General features: G+C 41.1%; 2 protein-coding genes and 1 non-coding gene across 3 annotated transcripts in view; all 3 read left to right on the top strand.

Moving 5' to 3' along the window:
* Window positions 1–11229, top strand: part of HAUS6 (HAUS augmin like complex subunit 6) — a 36909-nt gene extending 25680 nt beyond the window's left edge. The window contains exons 9-17 of the mRNA XM_075411013.1: window positions 2114–2295; window positions 2874–3003; window positions 3539–3623; window positions 3808–3892; window positions 5249–5312; window positions 5943–6128; window positions 7008–7143; window positions 7540–8529; window positions 10373–11229. Of these exons, the coding sequence (XP_075267128.1) occupies window positions 2114–2295; window positions 2874–3003; window positions 3539–3623; window positions 3808–3892; window positions 5249–5312; window positions 5943–6128; window positions 7008–7143; window positions 7540–8529; window positions 10373–10488 (1974 nt within the window). The 3' untranslated portion in view covers window positions 10489–11229. The remainder of the gene's footprint in view (window positions 1–2113; window positions 2296–2873; window positions 3004–3538; window positions 3624–3807; window positions 3893–5248; window positions 5313–5942; window positions 6129–7007; window positions 7144–7539; window positions 8530–10372) is intronic.
* LOC142358970 (small Cajal body-specific RNA 8) lies at window positions 5047–5176 on the top strand. The gene has a single exon (XR_012762009.1).
* A 691-nt stretch (window positions 11230–11920) lies between the features above and the next one.
* Window positions 11921–21791, top strand: part of SAXO1 (stabilizer of axonemal microtubules 1) — a 33624-nt gene continuing 23753 nt past the window's right edge. Inside the window, exon 1 of the mRNA XM_009934478.2 lies at window positions 11921–11997. Within this exon, the coding sequence (XP_009932780.2) occupies window positions 11921–11997 (77 nt within the window). The remainder of the gene's footprint in view (window positions 11998–21791) is intronic.

Here is a 21791-nt window from a genome sequence, read left to right as displayed (position 1 = left end):
TTTGTCGGGCACAGAGGTGAGACCGACTGCCTGTACTTCCCCAGGTCTTCCTTTTTTCCCTTTTTGAAATGGGCATTATGTTTCTCCTTTTCCATTTAGTGGGAACTTCACCGGACTGCCATGAGTTCTCAAATGTGATGGATAGTGGCTTAGCAACTTCATTCGCCAATTCCCTCAGCACCCACGAATGCAACTCATCAAGCCCCATGGACTTGTGCACCTTCAGGTTCCTTAGATGTTATCGAACCTGATCTTCTCCTACAGTGAGTGGTTCTTCATTCTCCCAGTCCCTGCCTTTGCCTTCTGCAGCATGGGCGGTGTGGCTGGAGCACTTGCCGGTGAAGACTGAGGCAAAAAAAGTCATTGAGTACCTCAGCCTTCTCCATATCCCAGGTAACTAGGTCTCCTGTTTCCTTCCAGAGAGGGCCAACATTTTCCCTAGCCTTCCTTTTACCACCTTTTACCTATAGAAGCTTTTGTTGGTGTCTTTGGCATCCCTGGCCAGACTTCATTCTGTCATGGCTTTAGCTTTCCTAACTTGATCCCTAGCTGCTTAGACATTTTGTCTGTATTCCTCCCAGGCTACCAGGTCCTTGCTTCCATCATCCGTAGGCTTTCTTTTTATGTTTGAGTTTGTCCAGGAATTGCTTGTTCATCTATGCAGGCCTTCTGGTGTTTTTGCCTGACTTCTTCTTTGTTGGGAAGCATCGCTCCTGAGCTTGGAGAAAGTGATACTTGAATATTAACCAGCTTTTGTGGGCTGCTCCTCCCCTCCAGGGCTTTATCCCATGGTAGTCTACCAAGCATATCCCTGGAAAGGCCAATGTCTGCTCTTCTGAGGTTCAGGGTAGTGAACTTGCTATGCCCCCTCCTTACTGCCATAAGGATCTTGAACTCCACGATTTCATGGTCACTGCAGCCAAGGCTGCCCGTGAGCTTCACATTCCACACGAGCCCCCCCTTGTTGGTGAGAACCTCCTGGATTGCTTATGCCCTGCTGTGTTTCGCCTTCAACAGATATCGGGGTGGTTGAAGTCCCCCATGAGGAGCAGGGTTTGTGAGTGTGAGGCTTCTCCTGTCTGCCTATAGAGGGCCTCATCTGCTTGGTCTTTCTGGTTGGGTGGCCTGTAGCCGACCCCCGCTATAACTTCACCAGTCCCTGCCTTTACTTCTGACCCATAAGCTCTCAGTGTGCTCCTCATCTATCCCCAGGTGGAGCATCCTGCACTCCAGCTGGTCATTGACATGGAGGGCAACACGCCTCCTCGCCTCCCCTGCCTGTCCTTCCTAAAGAGCCTGTATCCTTCCATTCCAGCGCCCCAGTCATAGGAGCCATCCCACTATGTCGCTGTGGTGTCAATAAGACCATAGACCTGCAGGCGTGTGCATGTCTCTAACTCCTCCTGTTTATTCCTCAAGCTGCGTGCAATTTGCATAGAGGCATTTAAGTTGGGCCCATGATGAAGCTGACTTACTGGAGTTCCTCTGTGCTGCCTGTCAGGTGCTCTCCCAGTGACCTGTGATCCTTCTCCAGGCTCTGGGCATCTGCTGCTGGCACTGACATAGAACTGATAGGAGTGGGATGGACTGAGGTTCCTCTCCCCTGCCATTGTTAGTTTAAAGTCCTCTTCATCAGCTTGGCAAGCCCATGACTGAAGATGCTCTTCCATTTGCCTGTCAGATGGACCCCATCAGCCCCCATCAGCCCAGGTTTTGCAAAGCAGTTCCCGTGGTCTACGTAACCAAATACCTGGCTGTGGCAACAGTCCTGTAACCATTTGTTGATTTGGTAAATTTTACCAGCATTTGTTTATTCACCATTAGGGTGCTGTTTAGGCCTGCCATATCTTTTGGGCCAGTGGTTAAACAGAATACCTCATCAGCTGAAGCTTTCTTAGTTCATACTGCTTTATAGGCCGCTTTCAAGCGGCTGACTGTAGAAAACAAACCTGAGGCTTAAATCTAGAGTGCCTTTTTTGAAAAATGAAACAAGCAGGAACTGAATCAAAATACAAAGTAGAACTTTGTATCCCTGCTTTGACTACAGAAGACATAACTTTCTGATATTGATGTTGTTCACTAATTCTTTTTTTCTTGCTTGCTATGCTTCAAGTGTTGTACAGGAAATGTGTATGAAGCTGGAAAACTGAATTTCTTAACAGTCATTCAGTTATTAAATGAAGCCCTGAGGACACTGAGAGACGAACGTTGTCACTATGAATTAAAACAATTTCAGGTCATTGAGAATATGATTACGGTCTGCAATAAAATACTACAGAATTTGAAAGCAAGGAGGTAACTGTCTGGAAATTTTCTGTGATTCCTTTTTTGTAGTCTAAAGATCATGTCTTCCTACCTTGTAGTCTTTTCTAAAATAATGTCATTTAGAGTGAGAACATGGCGGTTCAGTCTTTTTCCGTTGCCTCTAGGAAATTCACGTTTGTCTTGATTATATAACTTTTAACTGAGGTTCTTCTCTAGGTAACTACAGCTTTTTGCCCTTGCTTCGTTAATATTTTAGGCTTTGTTCCTGGGGACCTCATTCACTAGCTGATCTGATTTTTATTTTTATTTTCTTAATGTTAATCAGTTCTGGGATTTTAAAACTTTATTTGAAACTGGATTAGGGAAAGTTTAAGTGTGTATCTCTTTGTGTGTATGAGTTTTGAATTCTACTGTTAGAAACCTAGAAGCTGCTTTTAGGTTGTCAGTTTCAATTAATTCTTAGTGCATGCACAGATGCATGAAAAAGTTGATGCATATCAAAGATATTGCAGGATAAGAGGAACACATAATGCTCTCCACCTTTATGCAGGATTGTTATCTCCACCAACAGACACGTTATGTTCATTTTTCATACTCCTATGTTACAGGCTAAAAATAGAGCTACAGCATAGCGTGTCAACAAGTGGATCTATTTCTAGAGAACAGGAAGACTGGGAAGTGAAGTGGAAAAGCTTTCTTGGCCTGTGTCCTCTTGGTTTAACCTTAGAACAGAATCCAGTAAGTAGTGTTCAATTTATCTGATTCTGGGGAAGAGAAAGGGTGAAGGTGAGAGAGGATGTACATATAAACTGCCGTGTTTTATTGAACTCTTAAGCTTTGTATGTAAGGTTAGGGAATCAGCACAATATAGCAGAAATTGCTTTGTGAAGTAGTCTTTCTTAAGATAAATTTGACTTAATGACAGGTGGTGTCTTGATTTGGGATGGGGGATGGAACAATCTTGTCAAGACAGTAGATGGGCGTCAGAGGGCGCTGACTGGTTTTGTCCTTATCCATCCACCCGTGGAAATTGAGGTTTCGTGTGCTATCAGTCTGAACATCTACTGACTTCTGTTTTCCCGTTTTAAAGTGATCTGCTTGATAAGTGAACAATAATTTCATTCTGACACTCATATTGATACAGGGATCTGAGGTTAGCTACCCAGCAGAGAGAGAAAAAGTTGCATGTTAAGTCTGAAGCTGGTTTGCAGAAAAGCTGTTAATATGCAGATTTCTTTCAGCCTGCTTGTGTAACTTTTGTTAATTTTGAAAGGACCTTAAGGTGGCTCTGCCGTTCTCTCCTAATCCTGCAGAAGAAGAGGATAGTGACTTTTATCAGGATCTAGTTTCGGTTTCAGGTGAGTGAACAGGAGAAGCTTCTTTTCCTTCTCCCCCCTCTGCCACAATTGTTAAAAGTTACTTGGAGTCGAAAAGACTCCCTGCTTGCATTTGTAAATATCTTTGATAGTCTCTGGTAATCTGGTTCTGAATGGCTTCCTGCCACAATTGCCTTACATTTTTCAACCTTGCCATATCTCAAAGATTCTCTGAAGGTTTTGATATGGCAAAAAGAAGATGAGGGGACATTGGAAACTGTGACAGATAAATCATCACCACCACCAGGAAGGTAGGACATTAATGAGAAATTGATAAAAAAGCAGTGGAAAAAACAGAATTTTACTTGTTGGAGTTGAGTGTATTGCATCTCTTGATCCTTAGTGGAATATTTCAGTAGCCCACTCCTTACAATTCATATCCACCTGATTTAGCAAGACAGTCCTAAAATAACTGCTACTTTCTCCAGTTGGTGACTGATTGATCAACTGGTTGCTGCTGAATATGATTTGCAGCAGCTGAGTTGCAAAGTTTTAATCTCACTTTTTAACTACATTCTTTGAAGTTTTAAGAGGTGGGTGGAGAGAACAGGATTCTCTTTCTCAGGTCGGGTTGAGATAGACATATGTGTTCAGCATAGCCTCAGAATGAAAGAACAGACATTCACAGAAGCTCTTTTGTGTTTAAAAAAAACTACCTAAAACCAAACCAAAACTGCCCTGACTCCTAGGCAGAATTACGCTAAACCTTCTCAACAAGGCTTTTTTCATGGATCTTCTAAAAATCACTAGGTAGCTTCTATTACTACAGTTCTAGCAAAGGATAGAGCACAAAACAATGGTATTCTAAGAAGTTTTGGCCAGTTTGTCATTTACTTAGTCCAGGGAAGCCTTCATGAGCTTTTGAGTAACACTGTGTTTCTAATATGACTCCCACAGATACTTGAAAGTTGCCTACTAGGAAAGATAGGAAGTTGGCAAAGGAAGGCTGTCCTATACTTAGACAATGGTAGATGTACTTGCACATAAGTCTCAAAGGTTGTCAAATAGTTAACAATTAAAGCCTGCATTTTTTTCTGCTTCTGATTCTAAAGACAGGTAATAGCAGATATTAATGTTTTAAGGTGTGTTCTTCCTAACAAGTGAGGACTGTACCTTACATTTTGGAGAGCTATGCAAGTAGCAGTACACTCGTCAGAAGTGAGAAGACTCAAGTTTTTGGTAGCCAGGTGATTGATAACTATTAGTAAGTTCATTTAGGAACAGACCTATGGATGCAAGAGGCAATTCACAGGAAGAAAATCTAGGGAAAAGAACATTGTCAAGTCTGCAGAAGACTTTCCAGTTATCTTTGCAGAATACAGAATACTTGTTTACAAAATGTGTCACAGAATCTCTTCTTTTTCTGTTTGGTGATCAAGGGAGAAGCTTTGTAATTTATTAATTTGGGGAGGCTGATACACAACTAGGGCGAAATCTGCTCTAATTGTCACGTGTTCTCCCTATAGTAAAATTGCCTTCTGATGACCGGGACGAATTGAGGGAAATCGTAACGGACAGATACGGGGCACACAATATGTAATGGCCTTCTACTAAGGCTCACATGCCACTTGTTTAATTTGTCTCTAAAGCATCTTTTCCCCCGCTAGGATCTCTGCAGTGCCTTTGGAGTCGTCAAAAGATTCTGAAAATGGACATGTGTTAATTGAAAAGGTTATTTTTCAGCAATTTCCTACCTGTCAAAGGAACTAAGCTTATGATGCTTGCTTTTTACATTGGTTGAAGTCTAGACTTAGTATTTGGGAGGGAGGGGTTGGGTTTTTTTGGTTTTGTTTCTTTTTAAAGTAGTATTTCTACACATCTGAATCAGTCCTGTATAACTGTAAAAGCTAACTGCCAGGGACTTGCACTTGCATCTGACTTCCAGTACAACGTACAGTGTGTCACTGATTCCCTGCTTGCTGAAACTGTCATTTTGGTGTGAGCAGTGGTCAGACTTTGATGTTTCTTTAAGCTGTGTGTGAACTTAAGGGTTATAATGTCACCTTAAAGGAATGTGGATGTACAGTTGTCCATTGCACAGTTGTTCACTGTAGTCTATTCAAGGTAGTTGTAGATGAGTCATCTGTGTTCTATGCAACACCCTATCATAGCCACTACTTATGTCCTACTTGAGATACAATTGTAAAAATACTTCGTGTTTACTTACAATTTAAGACTAAAATATTTTTATTGACCAAACACTAAGGCCATTGCCATTCAGCATATGTACACTGTTTTCTTTATCATGTTTTTATGACACTTGAGTTTAAAACATACAATAATTCCTGGATATTCTTCTAGAACTTGCATATTGAAACTTGCAATAGGGAAGAAAAGCCTGTGCCACCGGAGATCTTAGAAAATGAAAACGGTGAGTCTGTCACTTCAGAGATATGGGAGAATGCAGGTGATCATGTTATCCAAGCAGAGTCTCCTGTCAAAAAAGAAGACCCTCTTAAGAAAGCCAGAGATGAACTGGCAGAACAGGTTAGGAAAAGTGATTTTTAAATTTTCGTTTGTTTCTTTTTAAAGAAGTGGTCATTAAGTTCAGAGAACAAATTACTAATTGTATCATAAAATGCCTCTTGAAATGGGACTATGTCAAAAGTTCCTTTTTTCTGCTAGATGGTAATCACTGACTTTTAGGGGTGACTGCCCAATTAAGTACACCCTGAAAACATGGAGCTTGTGCAGTTGTCATACTTATAAATCATGGTGAAGTGAATAGCACTTTCAATAGAATCATGATATGATTTTTATTACCTCTCATATTTTGATACCTGAACCATTGCATATAGTAATAATTCAGCAGTCTTTTTTGTTTCTGAAGTTAAGCAGATTAAATATGTAATAGAGGCTTGGGGATTTTAAGAAGGAATTTAAGTATTCCCTCTTTCAGGTTTTTTTATTTAAGATTTAACTGAGGGGTTTCTTCACTGTACTGTCACTGTAAAATGTGCCACAGCTTGACTTAGAAAGTAAATTGCATCTTTTGCTAAAATGGTGCAGTTATTTTTCATCTGCTAAGATGTTTTACTTAACGTAACTGTAGTTCTTGTCTTCATGGTTATGCAGTTCTTGATTAGTGTCTTAAATTTCTATCTGAGCACGTTTTCTTATTTCAAAGATGGATTCATAGATGAGCGAAACTAGAATGGAATTGTGACTTTGGTCCCGTATGTTCATTTTGTGTTTGTAGGACACTGTGGTCATTGTGAGCCTAAGTAGTAAATGACAGAAGAAGAGTCAGGAGATCCCAAATTCTTTCATCATTTGGAGAATGGGATTTATTCGGAGTCTTAATTGACAAACAAAGAGGCTATAATTTTGCTTTCTCAGGATTTGTCCTTCTCTTAAATCCTACAGGTTGCAAAAATAGTGATGTCCGAGTCATCTCAGAGTGGTGAAGGAGAAGGAATGCCACTAGAAGATCTCATTAGCGCGCTGGCTTTTAACCCATTTTTAACAAGGAAACAAATTCCCAGAACTCCAGAAAATCTGCGTAAATCTAACTCTGTTTTTTGTAATGCTCATTGACTAGAAATGTGATTAGTTCATTGATGTTGTATGTGTCACACCAGAAGAAAAAGATAATTATTTCAGAGAAGCTGCAAGTTATCCTAATGGCTCACTCTGTAACACAACGTAGTAGGCCTAAGATGATGCAGGACTAAGAAGATGTGAATACTGTGAATTTGATTTAACGTAGATTTCTTTTTTTTCCTGTGTAGAATGTCGTTTTATGTTGAGGAAAAAAAATAAGCATAATATAAGCACAGTAGAAAGCAGCTGCACATATTCTGTCTTGAATTGCTTGTGTTACTGAAGGGGCAGAATTAAAACAGATTGATTGAGAGTATAAAAGTATTAAAATTTTACCTTGGCTTGTTCCATTTAGTTACTGGAATTAGAAGCTCATGTGGAAAAGCTGGTGAGACAGAGGGCTCATCGGACGTAGAGATGGCCTCAACTGAAGTAATGGCAGAAGAAGCACCAGTGGATGCTAGACCTGTATTGCAGGAGGCAGCAGACTCTAGATCTGTGTGCTCTATTCCTGCATCTCCTGTACCTGACTTTGATCCTCCCTTGTCAGAAAGTAAGTTCCAATCAAGTTCTACAGAATTGAGACCTCAAGAGCAGATGAGGATAAGTCATACCAGTGAATCTCCAATTTTAGAAACATCTGGAATGCCAGAGAGTGAGAGAACTGAAGAACAGGATTTTAAATGTGTTCTTCTGAACAAAAACTCTGTGAAAGATCAAGAAGAACAGACTTCTCCATATGTAAAGTGCAGCACGAATATTCCAGGTAGTTCAGAAAACAGTAATAGAACAGATGTTCTACCTTCAGACCCCTCTAGGGGTTCCGTAACGGATAGGATGCTGCACTGGAATGTACGTCCATCATTAAGTTCTGTCAGTCGTGAAGCTACCTGCTTGGGGATATTGGAAGAGACATTTCCAGAAGAACTTGGTAATGTAGATCTCAACAACTCTACAAGCTCAGGGTCTGATTTTGATGTAATAAACAGCTCGTATTTAGCAGGTGGTTCAGAAAATAAGGGGGATATTAAGGAGTTCAACACACATAAAGTGCTGAAAAAGACTGCATCTAACAGTGAAGAGGAGCTGCATCAAACACATAATGGAAGTGAATCTGCAGGTTGGAGATCAGACCTAAACCTTGTGCCACAAAAAAGAGGAGATGAATTGTGCAGTCCTCCAAAATTATTCTGCTTGGATGAAGAATTTACCAAGATGCCATCACCAATACCTCTTCATGAAAGAAAATATTCCCTGTCATCTGTGATTGCATCCTGTCAACATCTGGAGGAAATGGCATCAAAGACACATGAAAATACGTTAGACTTAATACACAAATATAAGCGTAAGTGTCCGTGTACTTTAGGAACAAGATTTTGTCTGTTCTGTCACTGGGTATACTACCATAAATAACCTACTATGAATAGCTGAACCCTGCTGTAGAAGTGTAGGGGGACAGACAGATTATTTGCATGCTTATTCTTCATGGAAGATCATAGAATGATAGATTTGTTTGGGTTGGAAGGGGCCTTATACATTATGTAGTTCCAGTGCCCCTTGCTATAGGCAGGGACACCTTCCACTAGACCAGGTTGCTCAAAGGCCCAACCAACCTGGCCGTGCACAATTTCAGGGAGGAGGCATCCACAGCTTCTCTGGGCAACCTGTCCTAGTGTCTCACCACCCTCGTAGTGAAGAATTTCCTTTTTTGTATCTAATGTAAGTCTACCCTTCTTCAGTTGAAAGCCATTACCCCTTGTCCTGTCGCGACATGCCCTTGTCAAAAGTGCCTCTCCACCTTTCTTGTAGGCCCCTTCAGGTACTGAAAGGCCGCTGTAAGATCTCCCCAGAGTCTTCTCTTCTCCAGGCTGAACAGCCCCAACTCTCCCAGCCTCTCCTCATAGGAGAGGTGCTCCATTCCTCTTACCATTTTTGTGGCCCTCCTCTGGACCTAATCCAACAGCTCCATGTCTTTCCTGTGCTGGCGGCCCAAGAGCTGAACGCAGGACACCAGGTGGGCTCTCACCAGAGCAGAGCAGAGGGACAGAATCACCTCCCTTGACCTGCTGGCCATGCTGCTTTAGATGCAGCCCAGGATATGGCTGGCCTTCTGGGCTGCAAGCGCACATTGCTGGGTCATGTTGAACTTCTTATTAACGAGTACCGCCAAGTTCTTTTCCTCAGGGCTGCTCTCAATCGCTTTATCCCTCAGCCTGTGTTTGTGCTTGGGATTGTCCCAACCCACGTGCAGGACCTTGTATGTGGCTATTTTGGACTCCATGAGGTCTGCACAGGCTCACTTCTCAAGCCTGTCAAGGTCCCTCTGGATGACATCCCTTCCTTCCAGTGTGTCGACCGCACCAAACAGCTTGGGGTTGTCGGCAGACTTGCTGAGGGTGCACTTGATCCTGCTGTCCATGTCACCAACGAGATGTTAAACAGTGCCAGTCCCAGTACTGACCCCTGAGGAATGCCACTCGTCACAAGATGAGACATAAACATGCTTCCTTTAGCTGTATCAGCATCTTGCAAGTAGGAGGGAAGGTGCTGATGGGACTTTCTGTGGTAATCTGCAGCAATGGAGTCATCTGAAGTTAAATTTTGAGAGTTCACAAAGTTAGTTTGAAATAGCATGTTTACTCTGAACAAATTTGGCTATTTAGAAATGTGTTGTAGGTAATTTAAACTTTTGTGAGGTCAGTCAGGTGTTCACAGTCTGTAATACCTTATTATACTTTTTATTATGAAATGTCCTGCATTCCATCCTGCTTGTTCCTCACCCCATTTCCAACAGAAGTTTCAACTTTGTTTAACCAGTAGTGCAGTGTTAATTTACATGTGAGATCAATTTTTGAAATACAGTAGTAAAAATTAGCCAGCAATCATTATACACAATACTTTCACCAAAACAGGTGGTATTTAGTGGAGTACTAGGAATTTAACACAACAAGCTAGTCCCAAGGAGTAGTAAGATTTATACTTTATGCAAAGGCTTGCTGCAGTTTAGCTTTCCCTTAAAATTGTGGCTGTACTGATAGCAGATGATTTTACCTTACTTGAAATAGTTATGAAAATTAGACGTGTCATTTCATATATGCTTTTTTAATATACACCAAACACTTTTGGAGCTGTATTTCTGTCAATTAATTGAATATTATTAGTGCTATCTAATACACTTTTTATTCCAGATGAAGAGCAGCTGAATGAGAAGGTAGACTCGGAGGAACCAGCAGCAGGACAGGTCTCAGAGGAACCAGCAGGGGGACAGGACTCGGAGGAACCAGCAGCAGGACAGCATTTGTAAAGCAGAAGCAAAACCATGGCAGTGGTTCACTTAGCACGTAGCATTGTCTCCAAGCACTGCCTAGATGGAGAAGTTGTGCTCCTTTCTGTTGTTTTGTGAAGACTGTATTCTAGTCTCCTTGTTCAGAACTACCACTTACCTTCTCTTGTTCTTCCAATTTCCTGTCATCCATGGTAGCGTTCTGTGTACAGCCCATAATTTAGGTACAGAACTATATATTCCTTTCTAAGTATATTTTTAAAAATAGCAGAGTAGACGACATAATCCTAGAAAATGTGAAAACAAAGTCTCAAATGAGAAATAGCGAAATCCTTGGTGCCTCTATCTTGCCCCTGATTGACATGCGCACCCCACCCAAACCCCCAAAACCAAAACTGAAACAGAAACCAACCCAAATTTTACTTGGTGCTCTACATTATTGGATTCTTATCTCATATTAAGACTTCTGGTCGATATTGCTGTCAGTTTTGCCTGTTGATAGAGGCTTCTCTCGTTGTATAAACTTCCACTGAAGTGCCTGTTTCTGTAGGCATACACACTAAATTTGTGAAATTTTTTGTGGCTTGTGGTAGTGTTAATGCCGTTTTGATTAAGATTTATGATGTTGTGATGTAATTAATGGATAATACAGGTTGTGATGGGATGGGAATGTGAAAGTTGAGATTCTACCAGATAAATACCTTACTGTAAAAGTACTGACCCCTAACTTGATGTGTTTACAGAGTTTTGAAACATTGCTAAATAAAGCTGTTTTTGTCTTTTGGCATATCTTTCTGCTCCTTTCTTCCAGAACAGTTGAAAATGGTTTTAAGAAGACTCTCCACTTGTATTTGGCATTTTCTTTTATCGAGCAGAATTTGACAAGCATTATGAGTAGAGGGTTATGTGGCTGGCTGTGGAAGCTGTAATAGGGCTGCTAATATGTTAACAGCTAAGAGGGAGGTGCTTAGTAGGATATTTGCATGTTGATCTAATCATGGTCAGACAGCCAGAGAACTGGGAGATCTGATCTTAGCTCTTGGCTCTGTGTAATAGGCCCAGCTATGTTCCTTGCAGGCCTGGGCTGTAGAACTTGGTGCTGGTGACTTCACAGAGGTTACCCAGGAGACCGACAAGGCTTTCATGCGTAGGTCACAAGAGGCTTAAAAGCAGGGCCATAGAGCTCTGGCTGGGACACCACTCAAGAAGCCTAGACATGCTGCACCAGGGAAGGCGCTGGTCAGGTGCTATTTGTAGTACAGTCTGTACCAGTGTCATGTGCTCCATCCCTGCTTCCGGAGGTTCCTACACAATCTGACATGTTTGTCCCCAGGGACTGCTCCTGAAGAGTGGTGGTGGTTTTTTTTGTGAGGTGTTTTGTTGTTTTTTTTTTTCCCTGCTACAGACCATCTGCTGAGAAAGGCCTGAACTATAACAGTTGTTCTTGGCACACATGTCTCCTATATCGCCTGTGCCTTTGCATGTGGTTCCGTCCTTGAAGAAGTGTCTTTGTCAGCTGTGCTCCTGTGGGTACGTAAAAGAGGATGGGGGATGGAGCGTGGAGCAGCGGTTACTTGGCTAGCAGGCTGCCTTGCTGTTTAGGACTGCACGGTTATTCACTGCTGTAAGCTGCATATGAAAAGTTATAAATAACTGTATCTTAGAGCATTCTTAAAGCTTCTGAACAGGAAGCATTTTTTTCTCATTCCGTATATTCAACCACGTGGTTCTTGGGTTTTGTCATAGGAGTAAAGAAATGGCAGGGAGGCTTCCCTTTTTTCTTATGTAGGTGGACTGCAACTCTTAAGAGAGCTTTCCACTTTTAGGCTGCAAACTTGCTTTTGGATGGGTGTTAATGGCTTGGAGTCTGTGTTTTAATGTAAAACAAGGTGATGCTTCCTCTGTAAATATGATAGTTGTGGAAAAGATACAGGGGTAGAACTTTACAAATGGAAGAGACAACTGAAAATACCAGGATTCTTTAGTGGTTTTTTTTAGTGTCAATCTGGTGAATGCATACAAAGTTTTCTTGAAAGCAATGATTAGCTTTAGGCCCTTTGGTGTAACATTCATTCTCCCATATTTGCAGGTTCAGAATAAAATTATTATAAGGGAAAAAAAAAGTCTTCACGACTCATTCAGATTACTTGCCTTAGTTTGGTTTAAAGCTACTAAATAATTATGAAGAGAGTTTAAAAGTACAAAATTCCCACCCAGAGTTTAGCTGGTATTCATTGTTGTTGCTCATCATGAGGAACAAGCGCATGTACTCCAAAAAGAAAACCAATAGAAATGATGATACCAAGCAGATTATAAAACATGGTTTTGAGTACTTTGATCAGACTCTGTTTGGTAAGGTACAAATGAATCTGCTCCCTCCGTTCCTTGTTCTGTATGTTTCATTTTTTTTTTTTTTAATCAGTATTTATATTTAACGCTGGGCAATATGTTCTGGAGAGAAGTAAGAGTGACTTGATTCTTATGTTAGGAGGACTGTGTTGTCAAGGACATAAACATGCAGCACTGAGATCTGGATTGAGAAGGATCCTCTTGTTCTAACCAAGTAATGTACTGAAAGATAGGTCTGTCTTTGAGGCTTGCAGTGATCTTTCAGATGCTAGATGAGCTAGTAGGGTAGCTCAATCTGAGGATGTGGTAAATACCTTGATAGTGGCCTGTCTTAACAAAAATTAAACTGGATTTTGGGTTGCTACTACCTTGGCAGTTCTGGATTAAGAAATGACAGCTAAGAATTTGGAGTTTCCTGTGAAGACCTGGCCTCAGATTCCAAGTGATATAGGTAAGAGCAGAAATTACGTACCTGTGCACCTTAGGGACCTTTACTGCTTGCAGGTAAGTGCAACGCTGTAGTTTTTGTGGCAGGCACTTTTGTGTCCACTGGTCTGTGGCAGATAGTTAGGACATTTTGGTTAGAGTTGTATTAGAAGGCCATATATGTTGAACTTTAGGATAAAATCCTTCTTTTGTAGAGCAGTGATTTAATGATTAGTGAGGGGGAGTTGAGAGAACAGCAGGGTATTATCAGCAGCTACAGCTACAACTTTGTATATGTTTTTGTGACTTCTTTAAAACGGGGTATTTGCTGAAGTGGAATACAGTATTCATAATGCACAGTGTTAAGTGTCTTGGACACCTATTCTGAAATACCATTCAGAAGTACTTACCCATTAAACTTGGGAAATTATTTTTCTCATAAAGTTCCTAATCAGAAGATTCCTTTTTTTGATTTTCTAAGAATAAGGAATTTGGGCTTCTGAAGTTATGTGCACTGGATTATCATTAACTGAAGTACACAGTGCAAATACCTCACTTCTTTCTCCAGAGGAGAGTATGCTGTAATCTAGTGTAGCACTGCAGAGCTATCAGTGTTCCGCAGTTTAGATTTGCCCATCCTTCCCAGGTGAGTTCCAAAAGGGCAGATTTATGAACTCTGTACTGTTTGGTCTCTTTTTTACTCTGGAGGATTATACTAACATTCTGTTCTTACCAAACATATACACATTGCTCATAAAGGTGTGATGAAGTGTCTGGAATATCTTTCCTCTAAGTATAATGTTAAGTGGTACGATGTTTGGCAGTAGCATATCAAATAATATGTAGCTGTAACAAAACGTAGATTGCTATAGCTTTTGTAGGATAACAGATAACTTTGTAGGTAAGTTTGCAGTCTCTCACAGGAGAACATACATCTGTACTGAACATACATCAATATTTTTATTGAAAAGTAAAGCTATAAGAACATACAATTGACTGTCACTAGTTCACTGAGCATTGAAAAATGCAAATACAGTTCTTTCAATGAGTTTCTGCATGTAATGGGAGAAACGGCCTTAATTACTAGACTTTATGAATAGAAAGTCCCCTCTGTTGTGTAACTGCTGCTTTTAGAATGGTTCATTGTGGCCAGTGGTAGCACTAGCTGTGAGATGGAAGTTTCTACTTTGTGCTACATATGGCTGTGAATAGAATACATATGTTAATTCTGCATAAACATATGTTTTTTGAGTCATTTATGCATTCTGTACTGTCTGTAATGGTGTGGACTGAGAAAATACTTTTTTCTTTTTATCAGCTGGGACAAACAGAAGTAATAGAGGCTATGAAATGTGTAGCTTTTGAAATCAACATGGCCTGTTCCATCACAGCTTTGAGATGTTAGGGAAAGGCTTTTGACTTAGCTCTTCTAGCTAGTAAACTACATGCAACACTGACCAGACCACTGGGGTGTGGGTCCCCTGTGAGAGCTACAGATTTTCTAAAGATTCCAGGATGTTCCATGCTCAGGACTTCTTGGTATGGATGTTTACAACACAACTGCTAAATGATAAGTGACATTTATGGATGTGTTCATATATATGCATGTATGGAAAGATCAGAAATACGTGTTATTGTTCCTTAAGGGGCAAATTCACACCACGTTTCATTCATGGGTGGGGGGTGTGCGTGTGTGAGATGGTGGATGGAGGCATGAGGGTAAGAATTCCTGTATATTAAGGCAGCAGTGTAGACTGGCTTTTCGTAGCAGCAGCAGTGCAACGAGAAGGTGTTGGAGATAACTGGTCAGCTTGTAGCCATGTTTTCTTATTTCGCTTCCCACAATTTGTGCGGATCTGCTGACTGAAATTAAGAACCTGTGAGGGCAAGAACAACTGCAGGCAAGGATTACTTCCTTTTGTGCTCCTGTATCTTATACAAAAACCCCATTTATGTACAAGGAAGTAACACTGAACCTTTAGTAATTCCATAAGATCACAGCTGAGGTTCTTGTAATGCCTTGCACAAGGGATGAGCAGTTGTCCACGGTGTCACAGGGACAACTGAGAAGAAGTAAGCAGATTTTTGTGGTGTATTTGAGGTACATGTTGAAGTGATTGTGTGCTTTTGCCCAATAACTCATAGCTTTCATTGTTTTGCATGTAGAAGAGTGTATATTCATCTTCAGTATAACTGCAGAGAAGTTTCTCAGAGCTGAGCTGTAAATGATCTAAGATACTTGTTAGTTACTCATGAAACTTTCTTTTTTAGTGGAAATTGGGAGAAGAAGGGATGAGTAGGGACTTAAAAAGATATGGGTTGATATTTCTGGTTCAGTCTTCTGTGCTGCATCATTTGGAAAAACTTTGGCAGAAATTACTCTTATTGGTAGCTATGGCAGAACGTTGCATGAGCACTCTATCTTACCATCTGCAATGCTTAACAACTTCAGCTGGGCTAACTTGTTAAGTGTAGCACCATTTGGAGGTAGCTCTTCCATATGAGAGCACTTTTCGGACCATCCCATGTGGTGATACCTACCTACGCTCCAGTCTGTGTGAAGCTGTTCAGCTATGTCTGATGCATTGTGTGTGGGCTTACAGATGGGGAGCTCTGTGTTTCATTGGCATAAAGCACCATTGCAGGGAGTTTGAGTATCTTTCTGTCCTTGTTCTGGCCATTTTAACACTTCTAAATCTTACATCACATCTGATGGCGTTTCTCTGTGGCACTGACAGTGGTTTCTGATACGTTTACACATAGACAGAGTCATCCCAAGAGGTGGATCTAATCTGTAGTCACTCGTGTGTACTTTCTGGCAGCTTGACTGTCTCATTCGGCTGTGTGCATTTTAGTAGTCTGCACTTAGGAATACCAGTCAGGGAAAGCTGCAAGAAGCTCTTCCATGGTTAACACGTAGTACTGCAGGAGCCAGCAGCACAATCGTTTCACTTGTGTTTGTGTCTGGACATCTTTAGTTGCTTAAAGAGTTTATTTACACATTTTTTTTTTTTTTTCCCAAGTAACTGAGCAATGACAAATACAAGTAGAAACAGTCCTTGTCCCAAGCGGCTTTCAGACTAAAAGACAAAAATCTAGCCAAGAAGGCTAATTAGAGATGTGGAAGATGGATGTTTTTAATCAAAATGGGACTGGTGGTGTGTATGCTGTGGCTGCTTTAGAAAATACGTGTAAGAAGAGAAATGGAGAACAGGACACAACTGGCACCCGTGGCTAGTCAAGAAAATGGCAGGTAAAGTAGCCTGTGGGAAAGAAAGGAAGTGGTAAGATGTGTGCTGCTAATGTGGTTCATCAGAATATAAGGGAAAACGGTATGTGTATGCAGGAGCCGTACTGTCCAGATCATCAAAGGCCACGAGATGAGTTGTGTGAGAGTTGTCTGATTCTCTTGTCCTTAGAACAGGCTTACTGCGGCTATTCTGCTTCCCTCTTACGCAGTGCTCCTATTGAATTATAGGAAATGATTGGGAGTAAAGGTTTTGGGCACTGCTTAAAAGCTGCATCCACCATGGCACAAGGGAACTTTGCTGGTCAGCAAGGACAGTGTAAGAAAAAAAAACCAAAACAATCCCGAACAGACTGAATACGTGTTTGGTTACATAATTCTGCACAGTTAGACATCTATGCTGAAAATGCTGTTCCTTTTAACAAGCCATTTGTAACAAACTTTTTTCAACGCTAAATGGCAGGTGCAGCTCTACTGTATTTTTTCACCTGGCATTTTGGTATGTCAATTCTGGACTCCTGGGTACAACTTTTCACTGGTGAAGATGGTGGTGTCATGTTGCAGAGTGATCTAATGTCCCAGAGCTTTCCATTTTACCCTTGGCAATTTTTGTTTGGAAAGTGAGCTGGCCACTGGAGTATGACTTTCCATTTTATTTTATTTTTTTTTAATAAAGTGGGTCTGTTTACATTGTAGCATGTTCTGCTCACCTCCATCTTGATATCCCAAAGTTCCTTCCTGAAGCTGGTTGAAAACATCTTGTTTTATTACAGCAAACTGACATCCTGGGTTTTGTTACTGCCTGTTGTAGTTCTTGTGAGGACAAGAACTGTCCCCTTGCTCCAGTATGTCTGCATCTCGTACTGAGGAGTCCAGACCTGGACACAGCACTCAGATGCCTCTTCCTCAGTGCTGAGCAGAGAAGGGATCGCTTCCCTTGCTGGGCTGGTAGTACTCTGTTCAATGCAATCCAGAGTGCCGCTGGCCTTTGCCACAAGGATGGGTTGCTGGCTCTTGGCCAGCTGGTCTACCAGGACCACCACTGCCTTTTCTGACAAACTGGTTCTCCAGGTGGTTGGACATTGGACTGTCTTGCTGCCTGTGGTTACTCCTCTCCAAATGCAAGACTTTGCATTTCCCTTTGTTGAATTTCATGACATTCCTGTTGATGGATTTCTTCATCATTTTGAGGTCCTTCTGATTGGCTGCAACATGCACAATGGGTCTGTCAACCACATGTCCCGATTTTGTATGATTTGCAAACCTGCTGCTGGTGCCATCTGTCCCCGTTATCCAGATAATTAATAAAGATATTTAATAGTATTTACCCCATTATCCAGTCCTGGGGCACACAGCTGGTGACTAGATTCTGGCTGGACGTTGTGCCACTGATGACAAACCTTTAAGCCCAGCAGCTCAGGCATTACTTAGTTCATCTCACTGTCCACTTATCTAGCCCATACTTCCATCAGATGTCAATGAGGATGTTATGGGAGACAGCGTCAAATGTCTTACCAAAGACAAGATAAGCAACAACTACTGCTATCCTCTTATCTACCAAGCCAGTCTTCTCATTGCAGAAGGCTTGCAGTTCGCTTTAAGCACTATTTCCCCTTCATAAATCCATGCTGATTACTCCAAATGACGTTCTCCAGCCCTTTTGACAGCCAGTGTTTGCAATTGGTTTTCCAGGTTTATTTAGTCATCTGCAGGGGGACTGAGGTTGACTGGCCTGTAGTTCCCCAAATCCTCCTTCTTGCCTTTCTTGAAGACAGGAGTAAGGCTTACCTTCTCCCAGCCCTAAGGAACCTCCACCCAATTGTCACAACCTTTCAGTGATAAAGAGAATGGCCTCAAAATGGCATGGGCCAGCTCCGTCTGTGCTTGCGGGTGCTCCATGGACCTGACTATGTCATTTGTTTAAGTGTTTCCTATTGTGCTGCTCCTCCACTGAGGGCAAGTCTTCCTTGTGCTAGATTTTCCCACTGATTTTAGGAACCACGGACTGCTGAAAGCTGGTCATACCAGTAAGACCAGGGCTGAGACTGAGATTCAAAGGTCATACCCTCACTCTTCAATATAATTAGGTGCACAGGGAGCATGAACAGCCAGTTCTTGCAAATCAAAGCTGTTGATCTTGAAGAAAGATCAAAACCATTGATGTGAGCCAAGAATATAATTTCCTGGGGCTTGACCAGCTGTGCTGCCTTCTTTTTCAGGCAGATTTTCAGCAGTAGGAGGAATAATCTCTGTGATAATACTGGTCAGGAGAGTAAGATTTACTCAACATTTGTCTCTAGGCCTTTCCCTGCCACGTAGCAGGTTTAATACTGACTTCCAGATCTAATCATCAGTTAATATTTCTTGCAACTATTGTTTCTCAAGTAGTGTGGAGTGCTAATGGTGAGAAAATCCTGACTTTATCAAGGACTTACAGTTTAATGCTTTGGCAGTATTTTCTTCCCTTATTGCATAGGTAGGAGAACAAAATTAATATTTTCTTGTATGTTATTTCAAAATTTCTAGTTACTGAACTGTAACGTGAGTGGATTGAGAAGAGTTTTGCAATGTCAGGTGTTCTGATGTAACTTCTTTCAGAGGCATTAACATGGCATTGTGGGAGCATAAAATGCTGGAACATGAAATAATGCATTAAAGTATTATACTATTAAAAAGGGAAAATTTGAAGACAGCTTAACAGAAAAACACACCTGTTTATAAAATCAAACAAAAATAGTTTCATGAAGTTGCCTAAAAATCAACCTATTTTCATGGATTTTTTCCATCAGTACATTCTGGTGGAAAACAGCTGTCAAAAATTACTGTCTCTTTCTATTGAAATAGGGGTTGGAGTTATGATGGCACAGATAGTTGCTCTTGGCGGGATTTTGAAGATAGGTACTGCTATAGCTGTTGAGTTTCTGAAGTCAACTGGGAACTTGTGACCTTCAACCTATCTTCAGTTTCCTTCCTAGAGTCTGTGCTTTTCAGGCTATGGTGAAGCTTATGTTTGAGTGCACCAGGAGGTCTGTATTTCCTGTTCCCTGAGGAAAGGAATGACTGCATATGAGTACTGTATTTTTTTTCCAGCCTTGTTAAACATTCTGCAAGTTGTGCATTTGACTTTTTGTTGCTTGGTCTGCCAGAGTAATTCCTAGACCTGCGTGTTGTACCCCTAGCAATGTGTGACACTCAGTTGAACTATGGCAGCTATTGCCTTCTGAGTAAACTTACTGTGAGTTGTGTTAATCTAAATGTTTGAAATAGTGTCTCTCTGAATAATAATATTTCATGTGAGTCAATCTCAGTTCATCAAGAGTCAGTTATGGTTGGATTAAATGGGCTAAAGAATTGCATCTTTCTGCTGGATATTCTAAGCATCAAGACTAATACCACAGTGCACTTAAAAAATACAGATGAGAAAATTATCTTATCCTCACCATTAGTTTGGATATGCTGTTGTGAAGAATTTGCTGGTCTTCATTGCAAATATGAGAAGAAGTGACTTGGGTGTGCAAATCCAGTATCTCCCCTTGGAATTATCGTGTGCTGGTTTCTCACGTCCTAGGATGTGCCAGTTTGTGAGGGACATTTCCCAGCTGCACATGTTTAGTGCAAAGAACAGGCAAGAGTCAAGACTAACTGGTAGGAGAAATGAGTGGAACGGCATCCATTTATACTCTTGCATTTCTGGCTTGGTTAGTGTAACCTTATTTTGCACGTCTAGTATCAAATTCTGCCTTTCCTGTCTTGGCTCTCCTGTTTACAGTGCATGCAAATAGATGGCTTCTGAAGTATATTTTGTTGTTGCTGGACTGGTGTATGTTTCCAAGTAAAATAATAACTACTACTTAATGCTGAAGCGATTTTGTTCCTCTGGCAGTCACTGTCCAGATTATCGCAGATATGGTAAAGAGTCAGTGAAAGGGGATTTGTGAAAAAGATCCTTGCTCCCTGTGAGATCACTAACCTGCTTGTTTCTCTCTACGTGATTTTACGGCACAAGTAATGTTGCATTGTCTCACTGAGAGATAAAAGCCCAAGACAGTGGGAGCAAGCAAGAATTGATTGTTTTTGAGGTTGTTTAACGTCCTGAACTTTTCACCAGAAGATGGCAGCAGGCTGATGTTGCTCACAAATGTTTCTACTGCTTACTGTTACATAAATGTGGAGATACAGTGCTAAATACTTTGAACCGAATGGTTTACTATAGCTCACAGTGAGAAACTGGGCACGGCAATGCATTGCATGTCAAGGAGTTTTGCGGGTTTGTGGGCCTGGCTGGCTGCTGGCCTGCAAGTCCTCTGCAAGTCCTGGCCGTTGTTCAGTGAAGTGCTTTCAGTTTGACAGTCTTTCAAGAGCATTTATTTTGGAAGAAAAATCAAAGCAGGTAGAGCTGTTACTTAAATAAGTTTGCATTTGCTGCATATTGTCTTTCAGTTCAGCAAAATGTTTCAATCTGTTCCTAGAACTAATTTTCCTGGCCATAAACTTCAGTTAAATGTGAATACACGCTTTCCATGACAGAGACAGCAAAAGCAGAGAAAGGACTGGAACTGATATTGCAGGACGCAGAAAGAATTCTTATTTTCAGTGAAAAGCCTATGTAGATATTGATTAAAAAATGTGGAGTTCAGCAGCTCTTGCAGATGTTTTGTGGTATCTTTAATGGAAAATAAGCTATAATAGCCAGAGAAACAAAGATGTTTTTTACCGTGCAGCCATAAATTGATCTTCAACGTAGTAAATGTTTAGCATGTTAACAAGCACAAAATGTCAGAGTTAGATGCATATATGAATTTTCTATTTTCAGTGCATTCAAATATTGCAGAATAACTTCAACAATGGCAAAGAGCTCCTCCTGAATAATGTAAGGATAGAAAAATGCAGGTGTTTTTCTTAGACAAGAAGTAAAACACTGAATCCAGCCAGTGTGATCTATTGCACTATGGCTTGATAAAACTTAATGCTAAACCTTCAGATTTCCCTGTGTCTGAGGCTGAGTCCCTTTAAGGTGTTCAGTATGGGCAAACACATCAGAAGAGGTTACCTGGCCTAAGGTCACTTGGGCTTATCCAGACCTAGTTGCCAGCTAACAGAGACAAACTACAGACTGAGTCTAAGATGCCACAGTCTAAATATTGCGTGCTGTTGCCACTTGTTCCTGCAGGCTGATTCCTAATTCACATCCATAACAGTGATGTGCCTGGCAGCTGTTTTTAATGATCTGTTTACAGCAAAAGATGCTAACATCCAAAACAAAAAACCAAAATAAAAGATCTGAATCCTTTGAAACTGTGGC

The sequence above is a fragment of the Opisthocomus hoazin genome, chromosome Z, assembly GCF_030867145.1.
Source record: "Opisthocomus hoazin isolate bOpiHoa1 chromosome Z, bOpiHoa1.hap1, whole genome shotgun sequence".
Lineage (NCBI taxonomy): Eukaryota > Metazoa > Chordata > Aves > Opisthocomiformes > Opisthocomidae > Opisthocomus > Opisthocomus hoazin.
Note: the sequence above shows the minus strand (reverse complement) of the source record. Positions and strands in the feature narration are given on the sequence as shown.